The 16,791-nt window shown below is 41.2% G+C and overlaps 1 protein-coding gene across 1 annotated transcript in view; it reads right to left on the bottom strand.

The window, feature by feature from the left end:
• Positions 1-16,791, bottom strand: part of CPNE4 (copine 4) — a 175,617-nt gene that overhangs the window by 146,439 nt on the left and 12,387 nt on the right. Inside the window, exon 2 of the mRNA XM_064587888.1 lies at positions 226-297. Within this exon, the coding sequence (XP_064443958.1) occupies positions 226-297 (72 nt within the window). The remainder of the gene's footprint in view (positions 1-225; positions 298-16,791) is intronic.

The raw sequence follows: 16,791 nt of genomic DNA, 5'->3' as shown, positions 1-16,791 counted from the left end.
GGCCTCACTTTCAAATCCTTTTTCTATTCCTTTTCCCTAGGGGTAGAAGGGTCAAAATTGTATTGGCAAAAAGGAAAAAGGAACAAGAGGGGTAGGAGTAATTTGGATAACTAAGCAGTTGTGGCATCAACTCCCAATAGTCAGAGGGTTTGCTTCCTACTGTAAGGTTTGGACCAGATGCTCCATCTGGGCATCTGGACAGAGGGCTGCTAAGGAAGGGCTTACCGTGATGGAGGATTTCCCTGCTGTGTTCCCATGCTTCAACAAGGATTTAGACAGTTTTCTCTGGGAAACAATCTGCACAAAAGGAAACAAAAGGTGGAGATACTAGTTATATGACTGTAGATCTACTTTTTAATTTTTTCTTTACAAAATTCTGTATTCACAACTCAACTGGAAATTATAACACTATGTCTATTTATTTTCTAAGGTTTTTTCCATGAAACTCTCCTAAATACAGGTTATTTCCTTCTTTCTTCTTATGGCATGTGGTGTAAGAGAGTGAGGGCATGAGAAATTATAGATGAGTCAGTCAATTAGGAGGTGACTCAATCTGAAGCATCTACAACAAAATTAGATGGAAAATGTTGGATATGTACCTTCTGATAAAACAGATAAAGTTTCAGAATGATCTCAAATTAGCCCTAAAACCTCTGTGCAAAGTGGGGGTGGGCTACAGGAAGGAAAAGAAACCCAAGGTCTAAATATACACTTTCTATATCTATAATCTCTAGAGTTCTGTTTTTAACATATTCATTAGGGAGCTATAAAGTCAGTTATTAGAAAACTGATGCCCAGACAAGCAAAAAGAAGTAATTGGGGTCCTCTTCATGATTCAGTGTCAATGCACAACATGCAATGACAACTAAAGTTGCTATTATATTGGGAGCTATTCTTAGCAGAACTTGCCCCACCCTGCTCTTCCTGCCCATTTTTGAAAGAAATGTATGGCAAGGTATTGGGGCCCTGATGGATATGCAATCCATGATTTTCAAAGGAGAAAAGATTTAATCAAATGACAGCTGTGCTCTTGCTGAGGGAGAACAAAGTCATACCTTGCAGTAGACAGCTTCTATATAAGATGGCTCCCACTGGTCCTATTCATGCCATTGTGCAATTCTCTCTCCTTGAGTGTGGGATGGATCTAATAACTTGCTTCTAATGAATAGAATACCACAAAAGTGGTGGAGTATCTTTTCTGAGATTAAGTTACAAAACGAATGTAACTTCCTTCTTGATCACCATCTTATTCTTCTCTCTCAGAGCCCTTGTGCTGAAGGGAGCAAGTTGCAATGTTGTGAGTAGCCCTATATAGCAGCTCAGGTAACAACATACATATGATTTATAGAATAGGAAAGGAGATCACTGTAAAAAGCAAGGATACAAACCCATTCTCTGACATCCTTATATCTTTTTGTCTCTGTGTTAGAGCAATGAAAATATTTTGTCTATGCTAGTGTCAAATGCAAAAAGTTCATAGAACTTTCCTAGGCCAAGCAGATTTAAAGATCCTGATGCTCAATTGGCTATCTGAAGAGAAAAGAGTATTTCTGTAAGAAATCACCTGGTGATGGATGATGATAATGACGACAACGAAGATAATGATGATAATGACAGCAATGGGAACTCCCATTTAAGGAGTACACATTCCCAAAATATTTACTTAGCTTTCATCGTTCCAGCCTCAGTGTTAGGCACTAAGAATAGAGTGGTAAGCAAAGTCAGACGCAATATCTGACCTAATGGAACTTACATTCTGTGGCAGAGAAAGGCATTAACCAAATGGTCAAATAAACCAATATAACTCAGCACAAAAGAGAGATGCATTGGCATCAGGACCATCTGTCTAGGTCTTTAGATGGATATAGATGGATTCATTTTTTGTATTTTTTTAATTTAAATTCAATTAGTATATAACGTATTATTGGTTTCAGAGGTAGAGGTCAGTGATTCGTTAGTCTTACGGAATACCCAGTGCTCATTACATGATTCATTTCTTTTTTAAAAGGCTGCACAACATTCCTTAGAACAGATGTATCATGATTTATATAATCCCCTATTGATTCAGTTAATTCCAGTCTTTCTCTACTGAACAAAGCTGCAGTAAATATACTGTGTATATAGCCTTACATAACTGTGCTGCTATTTCTAAAGAGTAGAGCTTCTAAAATAGGGTTGCTGGGTCAGAAGTTACAGTCAAAGGGAGTAATTTTTATTTTAATAGGAGGTACCAAATGACTTTTCCAAAAAACTTTAGAGCAGGTCACATTCCTAGGAGTCTGAAAGTACCACTTTACCATTATCCTCACCAGCATTGGATATTACTGCCCTCATTTTCTTTGCTAATCTGAATGAAAAGATTATAATCAGTTTCTTTACTTTTTCTCTCCTGGACTTCAAGTGGGGTTGATCTTATATCTGTTAGCCGTGTGACTTGCCTAGTAACCAATATCCTTTGGAAATTCTTTTGGTTTATAAGTTTGTACAAGGTCCCCCCCCCCTTTTTTTTAGATGGTTCAGAAACACTTTTTCACAATCTACTGTTTGTCTTTTGAGATTTATTGCCTTTTTTCCATTAAAATTTTAAATTAAAAAAAAAAAAAGAGAGATGCATTGGCTGTGATGGGAACAATAAATGGATAGGTGGTGGGGTGGATGAGAGTAGACCACTTCAGAATCTTTTGCAGTAGTCCAGGCAAGAGGTGGTGGTGGTCGTGGAAATGGAGAGAAGAGGAAGGAATTTGGAAATGGATTAAAAATGAAGAGAGCAGGAGGTATGATAAATGATAAATGCATCATTGGATCAGATGGTTGTGCCATTCATTGAGATAAGGGACACTGAAAGAGGATATTAAATTTGGGGAGCAAAGAACACATATTCAGGTTTGGGGCAGAAAGCAGATTGGAGTAGGTTGAAGAAGAGAGAAAGAGGGAAGGAAACAGAGCAAACACAAGAAGACAATTATTTCAATAAGTTTGGCTATAAAATGAGGTAGAGAACACAGAATATGAAGGAAATGAGAAATTGAGTAAAGTTGTTTTAGTGGTCACTTTATTGCTAATTTTATTTCCCCACAAATTTGGTATTGTTAATTTCCTTTTATAGATGACAGAAATAGGACACAGAGATTTTAAGTAATTTTCCAAAGCCCCAAGGCTAAGAGGAAGTGGCAGAGATTTGAACATGGGTCTGACTCCAGAAACTGATCTCTGGCTACATTTGACTGGTATATGAACTCATGAAACAGATTCAGAAAATTTTCACTGCTGGATTTGGACTCTATGTGTTTGCTTTTAAGCCCTGGATCTTATGTTTGTGTGCTTAACCCTCAATATGTAAATATGAAGAAGACTGAAGAGAAATGATCAAGTTAAACCTCAAGAATGGAGTAATCTGAAGACACTGGCTTTGGTTAAGGGCAGTGTAGCATAATGATTAAGAACATAGTTGTTTTTTTTTTTATTCACAGCTGGCTATCAATAAAATGACATGAAAAAATTTCAGATGATAAAGGAATTGGCATCCCTTCCTATAGTTACGTCTGAATCTAAATTACTCATATTTCCCACCCTACTCATTAAGAAGGTTCAAGTGGTTCTTCTCCTGTAGTCAGAATCATTATCCCCTCTCCCTTCCAATTCACAGATTATCACAGGTTTTAGAAAAGCTACCATTTCCTAGAAAAATGTAGACATCATTCTTGAACTTGAGATGAACCAAAACACAGAGGAAACACAGGAAACAAACAGGAAAGGGACATTAGGAAGATTTTATAGTTTCTCTCCAGGGGTTTTCAGCAAGGAGGAATAGGGAAAACACATGAATCAATGACAAAACAAGGGTCACTGGTAAGCAGCATCCAGGCCAACATCTGACTAAAGAAAGGCAACATATCCTGTTTCTCAAATAAATTTGGCCCCAGAAATACTATTGTCCATTGTCATCGCTTCATCCACATGGGTGTCCTACCCCTATGGCTTCAAGTGACCCCAACCATCCTCTCAGCATTGTAAAAACCCACTGGATTACCAGGTGTGGGTATGGGTACACTTTCTTTTTCTTTTTTTAATGTTTTATTTATTTATTCATGAGAGTCAGAGAGAGAGAAAGAGAGAGAGAGGCAGAGGCAGAGGCAGAGGCAGAGGGAGAAGCAGTCTCCTCGCCTAGCAGGGAGCCCAATGCGGGACTCGATCCCAGGACCCTAGGATCATGACCTGAGCCAAAGGCAGACTCTTAACCATCTGAGCCACCCAGGCGCCCTGGGTATGCTGTCTTTACAGACTGTGTCTTCCCAGATCCACATTTTCATTCTTCAAGCAAGACCAAGGGAGACTTAACTTACAAGATGTTGGATGGTCACATTCTCTTTCCTCACTCTTATCTAGAAATGCCAACATTCCCATTTGTTGGGTGTGAGGAGAATGCTATTATGTTCCAACTCCTGTCTTTTGCTAATGCTAGGAAGATAAACAATCTCCCCAGAAATATTCCTGTTTAATAAGTGAGCATTTGGGTATACAAATGACTAATCAAGCAGGCAATCAAACAAACTTATTTTACAGCTCCCCCGCCTCCATCTCAGCTCCAAAGAATGAGTAATAATTAGGGTTTCAAACTTTTCATTGTAATAAAGATCAACAAACAATGATGTTGCCATTCTTAGGACTGTTGGGCAAAAGTGGTGGAGATGGCCAGCTGGACCAGTGATCTATAGAGAAAAGGCTATTTGTTGCAAATCTCACTTGTCATGTAGGCTTTCTTGCAGCTGAAGCAACTGCATTAGGCTCAGGAAGGCCTTAGGTCTTGTCAGAGGACATTTGAGGCAAAAAACAAAATAAAACAAAACAAAAAACAAAACAAACCAACCAGCACTGCCTGGCAAGAGGATACACTTGTTAGAAGTCCTCTAATTTAAGTAACATGCCTGATAGAGAATTTAAAGCAATGATCATAAGGATTACTCATTGGACTTGAGAAAAGAATGGAAGGCATGAGTGAGACCCTTAACACAGAGATAAGGAATAACATAGCAAAGATAAAGGGCTCAATAAATGAAATGAGAAACATGCTTGATGGAATTAACAGCAGGATGGAAGAAGCAGAGGAATGAATTAGTGACCTAGAAGACAGAGTAATGGAAAGTAATCAGACTAAAAAAAAAAAAGAGAGAGAAAAGAATTATACAAAATGAGAACAGACTTAGAGAACTCAGTGATTCCATCAAATGTAATAACATTCATATTCTAGGAGTCCCAGAAGGAGAAGATAGAGAAAAGGGGTCAAAAAATTTATTTGGAGAAACAATAGCTGAAAACTTCCCTAATCTGGGGAAGGAAACAGATATCCAGATTCAAGAGGCACAGAGAACTCCAACAAAAAAACAACAAAAGCAGACCCACACCAAGACATATTGTAATTAAATTTACAAAATGTAGTGATAAAGAAAAAAATTTAAAAGCAGCAAGACTACAGAAGTCAGTAACTTACAAAGGAAAACCCGTAAGGCTAGTGGGATATTTTTCAACAGAAACTTTGCAAGCCAGAAGACAGTGGCATGATATATTCGAAGTGTTGAATGGGAAAAATTTGCAGCCAAGAATACTCCATCCATTAAGACTATCATTCAGAATAGAAGGAGAGATAAAGAGTTTCCCAGAAAAACAAAAACTAAAGGAATTCATGACCACTAAACCAGCCCTACAAGAAACATTAAAGGGGACTCTGAGTGGAAAGGAGAAAAAAAAAGTGACAGTATAAAGGCAGGAAACACAAAAGCAGTAAAAATGAATATTTCTGTAAAACATATCAGTCAAGGAACTCACAAAAAAAGGATATAAAATATAATAACATATATCTAAAATGTCAGGAGGAGAGGTGAAAGAATGGATTCAAACTTAAACAACCATCAACCTAATATAGACTGCTATTTGCAGAAGAGGTTATATACAAACATAATGGTAACCATATATCAAAAACCACTAATAAATATTCAAAGAACAAAGAGAAAGAAATCCAGGTATATCACTAAAGAAAATCAGCAAAACATGAAAGAAAGACAAGAAAGGATCAGAGTAAATCTTCAGAGACAACCACAAAACAAGTAATAAAATGGCAATAACTACATATCTATCAGTAATTACTTTGACGTAAATGGACTAAACACACCAATCAAAAGACATAGGGTGACAGAATGGATAAAAAAACAAGCCCATCTATATGCTGCCTATCAGAGATTCATTTTAGACCTAAAGATAGAAGTCCTCTAATTTGATTCTTTTCTACACTACAGTGGGGTCATAACTGCAATCCTTACCATTCAATAAAATGGTGAAGTACAGGGGGAGGAAATAGAAGTTGAAACACTTTTTTTTTTTTAAAGATTTTATTTATTTATTTGACAGAGAGAGAGACAGCTAGAGAGGGAACACAAGCAGGCGGAGTGGGAGAGGGAGAAGCAGGCTTCCCGCCGAGCAGGGAGCCCGATGCGGGGCTCGATCCCAGGACCCTGGAATCATGACCTGAGCCGAAGGCAGGCACTTAACGACTGAGCCACCCAGGCGCCCCTGAAACACTCTTTTTTAGCAAAGTTGGACCAGAAGGACATCAGTGCCATGCATGATCTGTATTTACAGATGGATCAGGGGAGGAAGCACTTCGTTCCTTTGAAATGGAAAATATTCTAACAGCATGGGTCCTCATTTTTCAGGAAAGTACACTGTTCCATTTGGATTAACGGTAAGAAAGCCAGGAGAATAAAAAATGCTTTGGCCAATATTTCAACAAGTGTACATTCAGCTGAACTTTCTTTCAAAGTCTTTCAAAACAGTCATTCTGGAGATCAGATAGTCGTTTTTCATGAGATTATTTTCATTGAAAATGTCTTCAGATTCTTTTTTGAAATTTCTTTAAGACTCTATTGTAACAAAAAACATTTATTGAACAACTTCTCTGTGCCAGGCACTGTTCTGAGGCTATTGTGGTGAGCAGACGAGAAACTTCTTTATAATATTTGACAGTCACATCTCTGGTCTAAGTCAGAATTGATTACTCCCAAAGCATGTATCAGAGAATTTTTATTTTTTAAAAGGTAAGTATATAACGCATGAAAAAACTGTGGAAATAAATCTGGAAATCACAGGATCAGAAGAAGTTCCATAGCTCAACTGCAAGACATCAACACAGCTTTATTTGTGAGTCCCCCTGAGTACAACCATGTTTAAGAAGCATTCTTTACACTTGTTTGGCCCCAGAACCTTTTGTCAAGGAGCATCTCTAGTTTTGCAAACTAGCAATTACTATGACCACCACTACAGAGAACAACCAAGGTTTCCTGATGGCTCACTGTAGCAGAGAGAGAGGAAGACATGCCCAGATCTCCTCAGGTTTTACTACTGCAGAGCTGGCTGGGCTTCCAACCACTGGCATTGGCATCTCGTTACCTAAAGATTTTCTCTGGTATGCTTGCCTGTTGTCTACAGGTGCAGTAGGCTGAAAGTAACACCCTTGGCAGTGAACATCAACCAATGACTGATGGACTTTGGTACAGAAATCCCCCAGTCTTTTGCCCCAGGACAGGGGTGACTCTGTGGTATATGTTCTACAGAGGCACCAGGGTTTCCTCAGTGGGATGAAGCTCTAGTTGTTCCAGTGGTGATTTATTAGACAATGCACCCTTTACTTTGTTGGCTACTTTCCCTGTCTCGTCTCATATCTCCACTCCCCTTTTGGTTTTTCCTTCACCTCCCAAATTCTCTACTTGCTCTCCAGTCTTTGTCTGCTTCTAGGAAAAACAACCACAACTTTTCCTCTGTTGAGTGCTTCACATATGTTATCTCTTTGCTTTCATTTAATGATCAACACTCTTTCTTCCCCCCAAGCAATTGGAACAAGAGAGGCAAGACTTGGAGAAAATAAGGAGTTTATCTAAGGTCACATAACATTATGAACTAAACTGTGTCCTCCCCAAATTCATATGTTCAAGCCCTAAACCACAAAGTGCTTGTATTTGGAGGTAGGGACTTTAAGGAGATAATTAAGGTTAAATGAGGGTGGAGGCCCCCCTCATTTAGGGGGTGCTCCCAATCCTATAGCACTAGTGTCCTTATAAGAAGAGGAGGATACATCAGAGAGCTTTTTTTCTCTGCATATGTACTCAGAAGAAAGGCTATGTGAGGACATAGTGAGCACAGCTGTCTGCAAGTCAGCAAAAGAAGCTTCACCACAAACCAACCCTGCTGTCACCTTGATCTTGGAATTCCAGTCTCCAGAATTATGATAAAATAAATGTCTGTTGTTTAAGCCACCAGTCTGTGGTATTCTGTTATGGCAGCCCTAACAAGCTAATACACATACTTTATAAGAACTGAAGCCAGGATTCATTCCTTCATTGAATAAATATGTATTGAATATTATGTGCTGGGCATTGAAAATATAGTGAAGATACAATGCAGGCAGGGGCACTGCCCTCCCAGAAATAGCCACACAATACACAGGTCAAATTCCAACTCTGCAAGGAGAAGCACAGTCATGCCATGAAGGAAGACTGGCCTGGTCCAGGAGGTCAGGCAAGGCATTTCTGAAGAAACTACTTCTGACCTGAAAGCTTCTGGAAGAAAACTGAATAGTCAAAGAGGGGAGGGATGATACTCCAAGTGGAGAGCACTGTAGGTCAGAAGGGCATAAAATGAGTATGAGGAGGAGGGTGAGTATGAAGACAGAAAGAAGACCTTTAATTTAGAGAGACTAGGCTCTTGGGGGCTTTGCACTCTGACACAAGGTGCTTTAGCAATGTTGGCTTATGGTAGGTAAAAAATGATCCCCCCCTCAAAAGATATTCATATCCTAATGCCTAAAACCTCTGTATATTGCCTTATATGACAAAAAAGTCTTTGCAGTTGTAATTAAGGATCTTAAAATGGGGAGATTATCCTGGATTATTTGGGTGGACCCAGTGGCAATCCTGGTGTCCTTTTAAGAGAGATTATTTGGCAATCCCAGTGTCCTTTTAAGAGAGAATCAGGGGTGGGGAATATGATAGCACACACTCAGAAGAGAAGAAAACATGAAGATGGAGCAGAGAGAGTTGAAGGCAATGGACATTTGGAGTGATGTGGCCACAAGCTAAGGGATGCTGGCAGCCACCAGAGGTTGGGAGAGGCAAGGAATGGATTTTCCCCTATAGCCTTCAGAAAAAGCATGGCCCCGCTGACACCTTGATTTCAGACTTTTGCCCCCTAGAACCGTGAGAGAATAAATATGTGTTATTTTAAGCCACCATGTTTGTGATAATTTATAACTGTAAACACAGGGAACTAATAGACTCAGTTAGCCCATGATCAGGTTCAAAATCCAGGAAAGGATGCAATGATGCCTCAGTGATGACTGATTTTAGGGAAATCCCTACCTTTCCATTTCCCTTCCTAGGACTTCTGGGCAATATCACTACACCTGGTAGAAATTAGACCTGCTCAAGATACAGATTATGCTAGAAGAGCTTTCTCTTGCTGCTTTCCCTCTATTTCCTGGTTGCCTTGCTCCCGCTGCTGACCTAAGGACCCACAATCTTGTCCGAACACAGAGTAACTCCTGAGATCTTTGGCCTCTCCTGTGCACTAAACACTAAATGGAAGCTTTAAAAATATTTTAAAGAGTATATTAAAGAGCATACTTCTGCCTAGGATGACTCATACCCTCTCTCCTCAGTTGGCAAATTTTATTCATTTCTCAAGATCCACATTAGAAGCTTTCAATAGTTGCTGTGTAGGAGGAAAGTGGTCACCTGCGGGACATATAAGAACTTTTCCTTTGCTCCTTATGGGTATCCTCCCTAACTTACCCTATCTGGCTCCCTCCAGCAGCACCATCAGCAGCATGGCCTGAGAATTTGTCAGAAGTGCGGAATCTCAGGACCCACCCCAGACCTACTGAATCAGAATCTGAATTTCAACGAGATCTTCAGGTGATTTGCATGCACATGAAAGTTGAGAAGCACTGAGCTAGAAAGCGAGAATTGAATGTAGGCAATTTTAGTATGATAGGATCAGATTTTAAAGATTTCTAGAAAAGGGCTTTTAAATATATCCATTCTGCAGATTTAGACTTTCATTAATGGGTAAAGTTGTAGGAACTAAGAAAGGTATATGCTGAAGCTTTCTCAGCCATTCAGGGGAGAGGACATGTGACACACATGTGTTCATACATTTTATGTAAATTCAGTACAGCCCTTGCTTCCCCAGTGGAGATCTACAAAAGGAACACTGGGGAGAATGATTCAGAATGACAGGAGCAATGGATGATCTACTGGGCTGGGCTTCCTGTCTTAAGCTTTCTATTAAGCAGGGTTCTAATTGCTTCAAATGTAATTACAGGCTTTACCCTTTCTCTGACTTCATTAGCAAGGGATGGAGTGGAGAGAGTTTCAGAGAGGGATTTAACGACTGCTTGTGTATTAATTATCCACCTTTGCCTCTGATGATGGTGGTTAGGTCTCCTCCTCATCACAAATGACCTGGCTCAGTGGCCACCCTCCCCAGCCTGCAACCATACTACATGGCAATCAGGAGAAAGAGAAAGAGCTGCTTTCCCCAAGCAGCCCAGTGCCCAGGATAGAACATTTTGTCAGGTCAAGGGTACAAGGCACCTTTTCCACAAGGCACCTTTGGCAGTCTGTGACTTCTCTCCAGTGAGGCATGCAATCAAATTAGTAGTTCATAGGACAGAAGAAGATTAGAGAAATTCTTTGCTCATTTCTTTTTTTTTTTTTAAAGATTTTATTTATTTATTTGACAGAGAGAGAGAGAGAGATCACAAGTAGGCAGACAGGCAGGCAGAGGGAGAAGCAGGCTCCCCGCTGAGCACAGAGCCCGATGTGGGGCTCGATCCCAGGACCCTGGGATCATGACCTGAGCTGAAGGCAGATGCTTAACCATCTGAGCCACCCAGGCATCCCTCTTTGACCATTTCTAAGTTAAGGAAGCAAACTCCCAACTTTGAGGTTGTCAGAGTAAGTATTTTTATTACCATTCAACCAGGTGAAGGAACCAGAGGATCAAAGATAACTAAGGTCACACAACTATTAAAGAGTCACAATAAATACTACTTCAAGAGTCTTAATATGTGCCAGCTACTGTTCTAAGTTGCCTTATGTGTCTTGATTTCATTCTCACGACAGCCCTACGAAGTATTATCATACACGCAGTTATGGATGAGAACACTGAGTATAGAGAGTGTTAGTATGTAGTGCTGCTGTAACAAATCATCACAAACTTGGTGGTGTAAAACAACAGAAATGTATTATCTCCTGGTTCTGGAGGGCGGAGGTCTGAAATCAAGCTGTCTACAGAGCCATACTCCTCCTGGAGGCTCAAAGGGAGATTTCCAAAGCTTGTCTCTTCCAGCTTCTGGTATCTGCCATTCATTGTTCCTCGATTTGTGGCTACATCACTCCATTCCTTCATGTGGTGCTCTCCTTCCCCATCTATGTCTCTCCTCTGGAGTTATTTTATGAGGACACTTGTTATTGGATTTAGGGCCCACCTGGATAATCCACGATGATCTCCTCATCTTGAGATCCTTTACTTAATTAGATCTGCAAAGACTCTTTGTCTAAATAAGGTCACATTCACAGGTTATGGAGTTAGGATGTAGACATATCTTCTGGGGGGCCACCATTTAGCCCAGTACAGAGAGGCTAGGTAACCTGCTCAAGGTCTCAGAGCCAGGAAGCAACAGAGCTGGGATTTGAATCTAGTCAGTCCAATTCCATTCCCTTAACTGCTACACTCTTCTGCCTCCCAAAAATGACAGAAGCAGGCCCTGTGCTAAACCCTACCAGATAGGCAAAGTGATTCATACTCACTCCTTTCCCTCAAGGAGCTTACCATGGAGGGAGTTCCCTCTCAACCACTGCAAGAGCCACTCAACTGGTCCCCTAGCTTCGTTTTTGCTATATAATCACACATGAGGCTCCGATGGCTGAGTCTGGTGTGGGACCAGGCAGGTTAACCTCTCTGAGCCTCAGTTTCCTTTTCCGTAAAATGGTGATATTATCTACTCTGTTAGCTTATCATGTACATAATGAGTATTAACAACCTCTCAGCATCAGGCAAGTACTGGTGCTTAGAAAATGTTCCTTTCTCCTCTTTGCTCTCCTATCCTATCAATCTCCACGTAGAGATAATTATAGTCATTAACTGGCTTAGACAGGGGTCGTGGCAGTAGACAGAGAAGGGGGTGGATAATAAAGATACTTAACACACTGAATTGATGGGGATTTGTGATTAATTGATGGGAAGGCTGTGGGGCACAGAGAGTGAGTGGCATGAGGGAAGACTCCCAGGTTTGGGGTCTCCCCATCTGGGAGGATGGAGGTGCCATTCCCTGAGTGGGGCACAGTGGAGGAGGGGCAGGGAGAGCAAAAGGAGGTGGTGAACTTGGTTGGAGCTGTGGAGTCTGAGCTGTCTGTAAGTCATCTGAGTGGAATTACTATCTAGATAGGGTTGAACACATGAGTCTGGGCTTCAAGGGAGAGGCCTGAGCTGGGAGTCTCCAGTGTGTGGATGAGAAATGGGAGGGCAGGAGCTGCTGGGGGATCTATGAAGGAGAGAAAGGATACAGTCTGAGAGTAAGGCAACCTTCCCAGGCTGAGACTCAGGGTGATGTCCCTTTCCTCATTCTACCTGTAGCCTCTGGACAAACCCTGTGGGGGCCCCACCTCCAGGACCATGAGGGAGCTGAGGGGTCACACTCCTCTGTGTCCTCCCTGCTCGGGTTGGGGCTAGGGAGCCTCTACAGGGGGTGACATCCAGTTTAGGGCAGTGGCCTTCTTTTCCCTGTGCTGTTTGAGGCTTCAAAAGGAACAAGATTAAAAGTGGGAGGTGTTATGGAGGATGCACGAAAAAGAATACCTTTGTGGGCTGTATGGGGCAGTGGGAGTCGCTGCCATGTTTCTACACACATACCTGGTGATTTGTATCAAGGACCTTAAAATGCGTGCCCGAATAGTCCACAGTTATTAATTTAGTCTAAAAAAATCAGTATCAGAGGGCATGAAGATATATATAATACAATGCTCATTCAAGTGTTGTTTATAATTGTGGAAAACCAGAAACAGTCTTAATACCCACCATATGGGACACCTTACATGATTTTTGCTATCATGGAATACTGTGTAGCCCTTAAAATAGATGATGTAGAAATACATACATTAACATGGAAAGGTGTTCATGATATATTTTTATGAGAAAAAAGCAAGCAACAAAAGGCATGTATAAATGACCAAATGGTTATTTAAAAAAAGAACTGTATGTTTGTGCATACATAGAAAAAATTTGGAAGAATATGCACCAGAATGTTTACTAGCTATCTCTCAATGTTGCGATGAAGGATGATTTTAGTATTTTTGTGTATTTCTGAGTAGTTTTAAAAATGGCTTGTCTTGCCTTTATGTACAGAAAAACAATGAAACCATTCCCTACAAATAATAGGGTGGAGGGATGGAAAATCTTGCTTTTTAAAAAAATTTATTTATTTGAGAGAGAGAAAGATCACGAGCAAGGTGGAAGGGTAGATGGAGAAGCAGACTCCCCACTGAGTAGGGAGCCTGACGGGGGCTCGATCCCAGGACTCTGAGGTCACGACCTGAGCTGAAGGCAGATGCTCAACCGACTGAGCCACCCAGGCGCCCTCTTGCTTGGTTTACAAGGATATCACATGGAAAAAGTTGTTGCATGTCTGGAGGAGGAGCCAGAGATGTGGGCCCTGCAACAGAGCTGAGGGAGGGTCTCGGGAGCAAAAGCCTCTAGAAGTTGTTACAGTTCAATATCTGGTGCACCTGGGGACACAAAGATTTAAACTCCCCATCCTTGTGGACCCATGGGTGTCCTGAACTTGCTGGTTAGTAGTGCGCCAAACCCTCTCGGGTCTCCTCTGTAATCAAAAGCATTACAAAGGACCAGAATCAGATACAAAATCAGAGGGATGAGGCAGGCTTTGCAGATGTTTCTTAGGGATCAGTCATTCTCTCAATCTTGCATTAAAAGTTTAGGCAGGGGCACCTGGGTGGCTTAGTCGGTTGAGTCCGACTCTTGATCTCAGCTTAGGTCTTGATCTCAGGGTCGTGAGTTCAGGCCCTGCACTAGGCTCCACACTGGGCATGGTGCCTACCTAAAAAAAAAAAAGTGCAGGCAAGTGTTGCAGACTGGCCAAGGCACACAACTGCTCAGTAGTTGTAGTGGGGATATTGTCTGGGAGTCAGGAGGCCTGGGTTCAATTCACGGCTCCTGCACTTAAAAATGGGTGTGCACTTAAGCAAGTTACTTCAAGGTTCAGGAGGTTAACAGAAAATGAGGAAATAATGACACATTCCCCTCAGGGATTTTTGAGGATGAAATGAGATAATGCGTGCAAAGTTTTCAGCGTAGGGTCTGGCAGTACAGTAAGAACAGTTGCTCTGATCTCTGCCTGAAACACTTTTCTAGATTTCTTTACATGGCTTATACCCACACATCATTCTGGCCTCTGCTCAGAAATGGCCCTCCCTGACTCTCCTATCTAAATTAGCATCCACACCCTTGCTACCTACCACTCTCTAGTCCTTATCCTATTGGGTTTTCCTTCATAGTACTATTACTGTCTGTTATTATATTATGTAGGAATAGATAAGCTCCATGAGAATGGAGCTTTGTTCCCTTTGTTCACAGCTGATGCCCTAGTGTCTAGAAGAGTATCTGGCATGCAGTGAGCGGCCAGTAAATGAATGAATGATTCATCATTATTTGGATGAGGGAATAAATGTATATAAGCTTTTAAATGATCACTGCTAGCATTAAGTGCATTATTCATTGAGTGAATGAATAATGAATGAATGAATGAATGAACGAACACATGAATGAATACATACCAGTTATTTAAATCTGATTGTTATCCTTAATTGGTATATGAACAATAGGTCCATGCCAAGGGAAGGATAAGGCCTAAACGCTGCAAGTCGCTCAGACCCTTTGGTCCAGGAGTATTTCAGATAAATACTCACGAGTAGGGTGCCTATTTGCACATGGATGTCACAGGTCTTCCTGAGCTGGGAAAAAGAGACTGTTTAGATATAGGAGTCAATTCATCAACTCGTGAAAAAGGTTGCTTCCTTCTTGACCTTGGTTAGCAGTCTTATGGTGATAATATTTAGGGAGAATTGTTAATCCACTTTTTCCAATCTGCAAAGGGTTGTAGAAATTGAATGCAGTGTGGTAGGCAATGTGGTATAATGGGAAGGAAAGTACTGAAATCAGATCAACTCAGGTGTGAATCTTAGCTCCACAACTTGCTGTCAGCATGATCTTGGATGAATTAGTTGAGATCTTCCAGCCTAGTTCTTGATCTATCAAGTGGGGAAGATCCTGGCCTCACGTAACACGATACCTGGGATATAAAAAGGCCCCCAGAATATCAGTCTCCTCCTGCAACTGACCGCTTATGAGAAAATCAGCAGGAAGATTTGGGAGGTCTGTAAAGGGATATGGATCTTCTTCTTCCTGAGTTTGTCAAATGGAAGCCCAGAGGTAGTGTAGCTTAGGGGTACGGGAGGAACTGTTGAGTACTCCGAATGTGAATCCAAAATCTTGACTTTGCCCCTTAGGACACGTGTGTAATCTTGGCCCTGTGATGATATTAACAATGATGATGGTGCTAAGGTCAAGAGCACCAAGCTCAGGAATGCCTGGCACATGATCAGCACTTAGTAAATGTTAGCTATGAAAGCGATTTGTTATCATAAAGGCACCATAAACTCTATTGTCTAAACTGACACACTTTTGAAAATGAAAGGGGACAGTGTTAACAATTAAATCACCACAATAGGTAAAAACTAGGATGGCCTGGGGCAAATGCAGTCATAAGTTACCCTAAGGTTATCAGGATACCTGATATGTAAGGATGAACTCCCCCTCCTTGGAAGTAGTTAAGCAGAGGCTAGGAGCCACTGATCTGGCTAGACTCAACATTGCTTTTGTTTTCCTCCCCGTTTCAAGCTTTGCTGATTCTACTGGAGTTCTGTCTGCAAATTTACTGTAATATTCATTTTCTGGGTTTGATTCTCACTGGGGGGAGAGAGGTTTGGAGGAATTCTGCTCCCTTGTTTCTAATAACTGGTTTGGGAATATGTGCTGATCTCAGTCTCCTGTGGGCATGCCAAGGAAGGGTGGGTGAAGCACATGAATCAGTGCACTCACGGCCTCCCCTGACCTGCCCTCGTGTATGGAGAAGCCCCAAAGGCTCATATTCCATCCAAAACAAAGTTAATGAGTTCATACCGGCCTCATTTTGTCCTTGAATCTGAAACCAAGACTCCTGGAAGTGATTTTGTAACCCAAGCAGTTACTGTTTCTTCTCCCCTTAAACTTTATCAGGCTAATTCAAAATAAAAATATTCTCTTTCCTAAATTAGACTTGAACTGGAGATTCTAGGCTTTGGGGGAATGTCAGAACCTCTTGGCAGTTCCAGTGATGCGTCCTAAACTTATTCCTTATTAATGCTTCAAGCCCCCCATGGTCTCTCCTGTAATCAAAAGTGGTATTACAAAAGATCAGAATCAGATTACCCAAGCCAACCTTCCTCCCTGGGCAATGGGGTGGGGGGTGGGAACTAAGGCTTTACTTGCAGCATCTACAGAATGCTCTCTCAAAAACCTGACAGAGAGCACAGCCTCAGCCAATACCTTGCCCTCACACTTCCCAAAGTAGAATTCCTTATACATTCTAAAGTTTTTCAGAAGTTGATCTATATAATACTTATGGGT

The sequence above is a fragment of the Mirounga angustirostris genome, unplaced genomic scaffold (genome assembly GCF_029215605.1).
Source record: "Mirounga angustirostris isolate CCGP_5_RB_7025 unplaced genomic scaffold, mMirAng1.0.hap1 SCAF_1, whole genome shotgun sequence".
Lineage (NCBI taxonomy): Eukaryota > Metazoa > Chordata > Mammalia > Carnivora > Phocidae > Mirounga > Mirounga angustirostris.
Note: the sequence above shows the minus strand (reverse complement) of the source record. Positions and strands in the feature narration are given on the sequence as shown.